Source organism: Octopus sinensis, unplaced genomic scaffold (genome assembly GCF_006345805.1).
Source record: "Octopus sinensis unplaced genomic scaffold, ASM634580v1 Contig18457, whole genome shotgun sequence".
In the NCBI taxonomy this organism is placed as follows: domain Eukaryota; kingdom Metazoa; phylum Mollusca; class Cephalopoda; order Octopoda; family Octopodidae; genus Octopus; species Octopus sinensis.
In genome coordinates, this window is record NW_021835856.1 from 23,693 (window position 1) to 32,500 (window position 8,808).

General features: G+C 41.3%; 1 protein-coding gene across 1 annotated transcript in view; it reads left to right on the forward strand.

The window, feature by feature from the left end:
* Positions 1-2,147: 2,147 nt before the first annotated feature.
* The window catches only part of LOC115231411 (exostosin-3), a gene marked incomplete at its 3' end in the record, with an annotated part of 9,941 nt that continues 3,280 nt past the window's right edge, over positions 2,148-8,808 (forward strand). The window contains exons 1-3 of the mRNA XM_029801444.2: positions 2,148-2,249; positions 2,831-4,167; positions 4,941-4,976. Of these exons, the coding sequence (XP_029657304.2) occupies positions 2,904-4,167; positions 4,941-4,976 (1,300 nt within the window). The remainder of the gene's footprint in view (positions 2,250-2,830; positions 4,168-4,940; positions 4,977-8,808) is intronic.

Here is an 8,808-nt window from a genome sequence, read left to right on the forward strand (position 1 = left end):
GCCGAGGTCGACTTTGCTTTCGTCCTTTCGGGCGGTCAATAATATAAGTATCATTAGTGCACTGTAGTCGACTTCATCTACCAACCCACCCACTGAAATTGCTGGCCTAGTGCCAATAATTGAAATCAGAATTATATGTAGCCTTACGTTAAGGCTTACTCTGTAAGATGCAAGAGAAGAAGACCCCTTTCTGTCATGAAGGGCCATAGCATTGCACCTAGAAAGTTCCCCTCCTAGGTACAAGTCCAGGTAAGGTTGTTTATGGAAGACCACCAGTCACCCATGCATACCTGTCTCCCCTCTCCACGCCACCAATGTTATCCAAGAGAAACGGACTAGCCAATACAGCTTGGCACTAGTGACATCGCAACTCATTTCTACAGGTGAGTGAACTGGAGAAACGTAAAATAAAGTGAATTGCACAAGAACACAACACTCAGCCCGGTGCGGGAATCGAAATCACGACCTCATGATTATAAGTCCGACGCGCTAACCACTAACCCGTGCGGGTTCATAAACCTCAGTAATATAGACTATATCTATACTCTTTACTCTTTTACTTGTTTCAGTCATTTGACTGCGGCCATGCTGGAGCACCGCCTTTATTCGAGCAAATCGACCCCGGGACTTATCCTTTCTAAGCCCAGTACTTATTCTATCGGTCTCTTTTGCCGAACCGCTACAATACGGGGACGTAAACACACCAGCATCGGTTGTCAAGCAATGCTAGGGGGACAAACACAAACACACAAACACACACACATATACATATATATACACATATATACGACAAGCTTCTTTCAGTTTCCGTCTACTAAATCCACTCACATGGCATTGGTCGGCCCGAGGCTATAGCAGAAGACACTTGCCCAAGATGCCACGCAGTGGGACTGAACCCGGAACCATGTGGTTGGTTAGCAAGCTACTTACCACACAGCCACTCCTGCGCCTATAAGTGAAAGAAAAATCTTCTTACTGTCAGTGACTGAGGCGTCCTCCAATTACGGCCCCATCTTACAACTACGATCTCGTAAGAGCTGCGCGTTCCCTATTATATGAGCACTGAAAATATCCCCGTCACGTCCCCCGAGAACAGGGACCAGGAAAGTGCTATATAGTTTAATGCGACGATCTGTATGAATGAATGATCTGTATGTATGAATGATCTGTATAAAGGCGGCGAGTTGGCAGAAACGTTAGCACGCTGAGCGAAATACGTAGCCGTATTTCGTCTGCCGTTACGTTCTGGGTTCAAATTCCGTTGAGGTCGACTTTGCCTTTCATCCTTTCGGGGTCGATAAATTAAGTACCTATTTCTTTATTACCCACAAGGGGCTAAACATAGATGGGACAAACAAGGTCAGACATAGGTATTAAGTCGATTCCATCGATCCCAGTGCGTAACTGGTACTTAATTTATCGACCCCAAAAGGATGAAAGGCCAAGTCGACCTCGGCGGAATTTGAACTCACAACGTAACGACAGACGAAATACGGCTACTCATTTCGCCCGGCGTGCTAACGTTTCTGCCAGCTCGCCGCCTGTAATTAAGTACCTATTTCTTTATTACCCACAAGGGGCTAAACACAGAGGGGACAAACAAGGACAGACATAGGTATTAAGTCGATTACATCGACCCAAGTGCGTAACTGGTACTTAATTTATCGACCCCGAAAGGATGAAAGGCAAAGTTGACCTCAGCGGAATTTGAACGCAGAACGTAGCAGCAGCCGAAATACCGCTAAGCATTTCGCACGGCGCGCTAACGTTTCTACCAACTCGCCGCCATTAAGTACCTGTAATTAAGTACCACTTACGCACTGGGGTCGATGCAATCGACTTAATTCGTTTGTCTGTCCTTGTTTGTCCCCCCTATGTTTAGCCCCTTGTGGGCAGTAAAGAAATATATATAGTTTAATGCGACGATCTGCATGAATGAAAAGATCAATGCATGTAAGTAGGTAGTCCTTGTCGACATCACTTGCTCTCTCTACCGCTCTTCATACCTGCCCCTTCTCTCTCTTTCAGTCTCTTCCTTTGTTCTCTCTCTGTCCCTCTCACTATACATTAACTCTATTGCTTATTCTGTGTAATGCTTTTTGCTTGACCAATCAAATCTTTGCATTATGTTATTCGATCGTTTGTAATGTCTATTTGAGACAGAACACGCCCGCCACGTGTGCATACAAAACATCGGATCTTCACACACACAACCGCGTAATTCAATGGTACAAGGACTTGACTTAACGGTTAGTGATCTTCAATCTTTACTTTAGCCATGAGGCTGCGGCCATGCTGGGGCACCTCCACGAAGAATTTTATCAAAACGAATGTTGGTGTGTGTGCTTACGTTCGGCAAAACAGACAGAATAAGTACTAGGCTTACAAACAAGTTCTGGGGACGATGTTCGACTAGAAGCGGTGCTCCAGCATGGCCACTGTCAAGTGACTGAAACAAGTAGAAGAATAAAAGAATGTGACTGAGTGTGTGTGTTTATGTGTGTGTGTGTGTGTGTGTGTGTGTGTGTGTAACTGTTTGTGTGTGTGTGTGTATGAGTGGAGATGCGTATACACATACAGACTGACACACGCTCACATTTCTATAGTTTTCTTCCATATGCTTTTTTTTTCTATTTGCATTGATTGCTACATTTTCACCTGACTCCCATTAGAGATTATCCCCTTCAGTACTCATGACAAAAGACTATTTTCGTTCTTGTATGATCTCAAATGTTTAGTTTTTTCTCAGTTTTTTTTTTTTATGTACAAAACAAATCATACTTTCTAATAAAACTCACATTTTGCATCTTGTATATATCTATATTTCTAGTTTGAAGAGAAAGGCGTAAATGTACAATTGGTACTCTACCGTATAGAAAAGGGTTTTATGAATCAGCGGTGAAATGAATTCTACAAGAAAGTACCAGTTTGTCATATTCATTTTCATTTTAATCTCTGTCTTATTTATATACATCACTTCACCAAAATTTAAAACAAAGCTGTCAAAATACTGTGCTTCTTTACCAAGCTTTGCTAGACCCCAATCTAATGAATGTAACATGGAAACATGTTTCAATTCCAAACGCTGTAACATTTCTAATTTCAAAGCCTTTGTGTACCCAAGTGCTGTTTGGAACCGCACTAAGGATAATTCCATTTTGGGAAAGACCTACTTAACCAAGAATCCAGAAGATGCTTGTATGTATATTTTTTTCTGGAAACCAGGATCAAAATTAACCGATTTACAATTTTGGCAGGAAAATGGGTCAAACCACATCATCATTAACTTGGATATCAACAGAAAAGGGCCACTTCATCCTGGCAATGCATTGGTGGCTCAACCACGCTTTCAGTACTTTACGTTCCGAGCTGGATTTGATTTTATTTTACCATTGTACAATAATAATAACTCAAAGGATACGTGGGAAATACTCCTTCCACTTTTTCCTCTCCGTCGTAAATATTGGATATCGTATCTAAGTGGCTCTCAGCCAAAACTAGATATTTTCAGAAAATATCAACCACTGCCTACCAGTCTTTCTGAATACCTGAAAAGACACAATTCTTCGTTGCTGCCAATAACAGTCTCCAGCGAATGTTCTCCATCGGATATTTGGAGCTGTCCAAAGAAAAAACGACTGCAAATTTTGACCAACTCCACTTTTACCATAATAGTGATGCCACATCAGTTATTTAAGGAAAATGATTGGAACGTTTTTCAGATTCATTTGGTTGAAATACTTCAAAGTGGATCCGTACCAGTGTTAATCGGAGATAAAAATTACCTACCGTTACAGGATTATATTAACTGGAAGAGAGTTCTTGTAACATTTCATTGGAATATGTTGACTAAATTCCTACCGTTTTTATCTTCTCTCGTCGATATGGACATCTTACAATTCAAACAGTATGGACGACATGTTATGGAGGTGATTTTCTCATCTAAAAAGTCGCTCCTGGCCGTAATCCTCGAATCGATGCATCAACGACAACGAGTTCCAGCACCTTGTTTCGATCCCTATCATCCTAAAATATTATTTACATACCAGCCAAAGAGTAATGGCAATCAGAGCTATGACCAGCCTGGTCATTTTAGAGGGGGCAAACATTCCCTTCTTGATCTGAGAATGCCACCGGAAGCATTATCTTTTATCAACGTAGAACGAAGTGAGTACTAGAATTTTACTTAAATATTGTTTTTGTTAGTGCTGTAGTTGTTGTTATTGTTGTTGTTGTTGCTGCTGCTGCTGCTGCTGCTACCGCTGCTGCTGTTGATATTCAGTTCTTAGGTATCATCTACTCTCAAAGGGCTGAGTGTCAAGGATCTCCATTCGGGTAGTCTGGAGCATCGCCTTTAGTTGAACAATTCGACCCCAAGCCTAGTACTTATTCTATCGGTCGCTTTTTACCGAACCGCTAGATTACGGGGACGTGAATACACCAACATCGGTTGTCAAGCGATGTTGGGGGAGCAAACACAGGCACACAAATATACACACACACACGCACATATATATACGACGGGCTTTTTTCAGTTTCAGTCTACCAAATTCACTCACAGAACCTTGGTCGGCTCGACGCTATAGTAGAAGACACTTGTCCAAGGTGCCATGCAGTGGGACTGAACCCGGAACCATGTGGCTAGTAAGCAAGCTACTTATCAAACAGCCGATGTTTATATAACCATGTGATGTGGTGGCGAACTGGCAGAATCGTTAGCACGCCGGAAACATGCTTAGTGGCATTTCGGTCGCCTGCACGTTCTAAGTTCGAATTCCACCGACGTCGACTTTTCTTTTCATCCTCGAGATCGATAAAATAAGTAGCAGTTGAGCACTGGAGTCGATGTAACCGGCCTACCCCCTTCCCCGAAACCGCTGGACTTGTGCCAAAATTTGAAAGCAGTATAACTATGTGATATTTTATCTTTTTATTCTTAGAACCCGGTAAGAGCTGGCCACCCGAAAAATTTACAGGTAAATCTGTTACTTTATTTAAAGCAACAAAAGGAACTTTATTCTGTACCAAGCGTGAATTACATGTTAATAAGGGTTTACCGGTTCGCATCTTTGTATCTGTTCACAGTGTTGTAGTATTCTTGAAGTATTGTGGAATGCTTGTGTGTGTGTGTGTGTGTGTGTGTGTGTGTGTGTGTGTGTGTGTGTGTCTGTGTCTGTGTCTTATATATATGTATATATATAAATATATATACGTGTGTGTGTGTGTCTGTATACATAGATACATATACGAGGAGCTATTGCCATAGTAACGAAGCTAAAACACGCAGAGTGAAACCGTCTGGCAAATATTGACCGTGAGCTCTGCTCTGCACGTGCACTAAATTTTAATGTTCTAAGTCACTTCTGCTGTGACAGAGAAAATTGTGATGGTGATAACTGCTCAGAGGCCAAAGTTGAAGAAAGTGTATGGAGACGAGTGTATGAGCCGCACACAAGTGTACGAGTTGTCCAGATGTTTCTAAGATGGCCGAAAAAATGTCGATATTCACAAACGTTTTGTGAGACCCGCAACCAACAGAACTGAGAAAAACATCGCAGATGAGGGCATAGCTGTAAGGGAAAATCATCGAATCACCATCCCTGAGTTATTAGGGGATGTGCGGATTAGTTACAGTTCAGTTCAGTCCATTATCAGTGAAGATTTGTGTATGAGAAGCATGTCTGCCAAGTTTGTGCCAAAACTGCTTTCAGCTGACCGAAAAGATACTCGGGTTTCAGTTGCACAAAATCTCGATTGTGTCGAAAACGATGAAAACTTTTTGAAAACCTTATGGAAGCCTCACTGCAAGTATCACTAAGCTTTTGGCAAAATTTCATGCGGATTCTCTGCTCATCTTTCTTCATCATGGTCGGTCCGAGGATCACACGCTACACACCTTCCTTCCAAGCACTGTGTGTAAACAGACCACGCCTTTATTTATTTTATCGACTCTGAAGAGATGAAAGGCAAAGTTGAACTGTGACAGAACTTCAAAACAGATCAGAAAAAGCCCGAAGAAGTAATGTTCTAAGCATTTTGTTAACCATGCCAATAGTTTAGCTGGATTGCCGCTTTAACAAAAGACTGTTACACAAGAAAAATTCGTTTAACTATACAGGAAAAGACATTTAACTAAATTTGTTTCTCCATTTTACTTATTTGTATTAGGAGCGGCTGTGTGGTAAGTAGCTTGTTTACCAACCACATGGTTCGGGGTTCAGTCCCACTGCGTGGCATCTTGGGCAAGTGTTTTCTACTATAGCCTCGGGCCGACCAAAGCCTTGTGAGTGGATTTGGTAGATGGAAACTGAAAGGAGCCCGTCATATATATGTATATCATCATCATCATCATCATCATCATCATCATCATCATCATCATCATCATCATCATCATCATCATCATCATCATTTAGCGTCCGCTTTCCATGCTAGCATGGGTTGGACGGTTCAACTGGGGTCTGTGAAGCCAGAAGGCTGCATCAGGCCTAGTCTGATCTGGCAGTGTTTCTACGGCTGGATGCCCTTCCTAACGCCAACCGCTCCGTGAGTGTAGTGGGTGCTTTTTACGTGCCACCCGCACAGGTGCCAGACGGAGCTGGCAAACGGCCACGGACGGATGGTGCTTTTTACGCGCCACCGGCACAGGGGTGAGGCGAGGCTGGCAAGGGCCACGGACGGATGGTGCATTTTACGTGCCACCGGCACGGAGGCCAGTCGGGGCGGCGCTGGCAACGGCCACGATCCGATGGTTCGCTTACTTGTCACCGGCACTGGTATCACAACTGCAATTTCCACTGATGTTGATTGACTTCGATTTTGGTTCTGCTTTCTGATATCTGATTTGATTTGGTTTGATTTATATATATATATATATATATATATATATATATATATATATATATATGCCTGTATGTGTTTGTGTGTCTGTGTTTGTTCCCCCTAGCATTGCCTGACAACCGATGCTGGTGTGTTTATGTCCCCGTAACTTAGCGGTTCGGCATAAGAGACCGATAGAATAAGTGCTGGGCTTACAAAAAGAATAAGTCCCGGGGTCGAGGTGCTCGATAAAAGGCGGTGCTCCAGTATGGTCGCAGTCAAATGACTGAAACAAGTAAAAGAGTAAAGAGTATATGATACGTTAAAAACATTTTACATCGACAATTGTAAACAAAACGAAAACCACAAATGTCCCATATTTGGCTTGCAAATACAAATACAAACAGATGTGTGATTAAAGTTACGCACTATAATATATTAAATAAATCAAATGTTATTGAATATATACAAGCACGCACACACCCATATGTATAAGTATATGTATGTGTGCGCGTGGGTGTGAGCATGTGTATGTGTGTGTGTGTGTGTGTTTGTGTGTATGAGTAAATATGTCAAAATATGTGAGTGCATACGCGTGTCTGCGTAAAATATATATTTACACAAGTGTATGTGCTCATGATTCCTTACATATATATATATATGTGCGTGTGTATGTGTGTGTGTGTGTCTATTTGTGTATGTATGTCTATGTATATATATATATATATATATATACACAAATGGAAAATGTATGTTAAATAAACAAACGACATAGGCAATACTGAGTGAATGACCGGGCGGGAGATAAACACAGAAGGTCTCTATATCTATGTATAATGTATTAAAAATGAATTTCAATCTTGCTTGATTGCTTGCAATGTTACACAGCCAAACTCTAATCTTTCCATTTGACACATAATGATGGGCAAAATATTTTAAAGAGAAAATGACTTTAAAAATACGGTAAATATTTCGTAAAAGACCTGTTCGTAACCTCGGTGTAAAATAGGTTTCTTTTTGCCATAGGATTCTTTCGAGTGCATTCAACGTATCTCACCTCCAAAAATTTGGCTGTTATTTCTAGCACGCTCTGCTACCACGTAACAGTTATTTGCGATAAAGGACCCGAAATACCTGTTACTTTGTAGCAAGGCGTGCAAGAAATAATAGCCAAATCTTTCCTTTTTCTAGAGAAAGGAGCCTTTTACGCTTGATTTCGATGTCATATTCGTTGAAAGCATGCGAAATAACCTGGAAAGGAAAAAGAAACCACGAAACGAAACTCCGTTGCTAGGAAACTCAGATATCCCCGGAGACCCAACGGGTCACGGGTAGTATAGTATACTGTTAAAAGTGAAGTTCAATCTTGCTTGCTTGCTTGCACTGTTACACAGGCCAAACTGGCGCATAATAGGAAAATTCTTTGATAGTAAAGAGCCTCTGAAATGTGAATACGAACGGAATAAAACAAGTTTTGCAAAACTGGACCAGTGGCTATTGAGATATCCCGGGTTTGTGGGGGTATAAATATCAAAAACTGTGCTTAATGGGAAAATAACCGATATAATTGTTACGTTAAAGCATAGCGTGCATGAAATAGGAGCCTTTTATGCGTGATTTCGATGTCACGTTCGTTAAAAGTATGCGAAATAACCTGGAAAATAAAAAAACACGAAGCAAAACTCCGTTGCTGGGGAAACTCAGACTTCTCCGGTGTGTTTGCGTGTGTATGTGTGTGTGTATATGCGTGTATGTGTGTGTATATATGCGTGTATGTGTGTGTGTGTGTGTGTGTCTTTAGAGATCGACGCAAGTGCTCATCAATAATTTACAACAGAATGGAAGATCATGTTTAATCAGACATCGTTTGTTTAAATAAATGTTTTATCTGTATATATGTTTCCATCATAAAAATCTATAGGTGATTTAGTGAATTGCTAATAATGTGTATACGGAAAATTATAGACAGCTCTGTCAATAATCGTGACATAC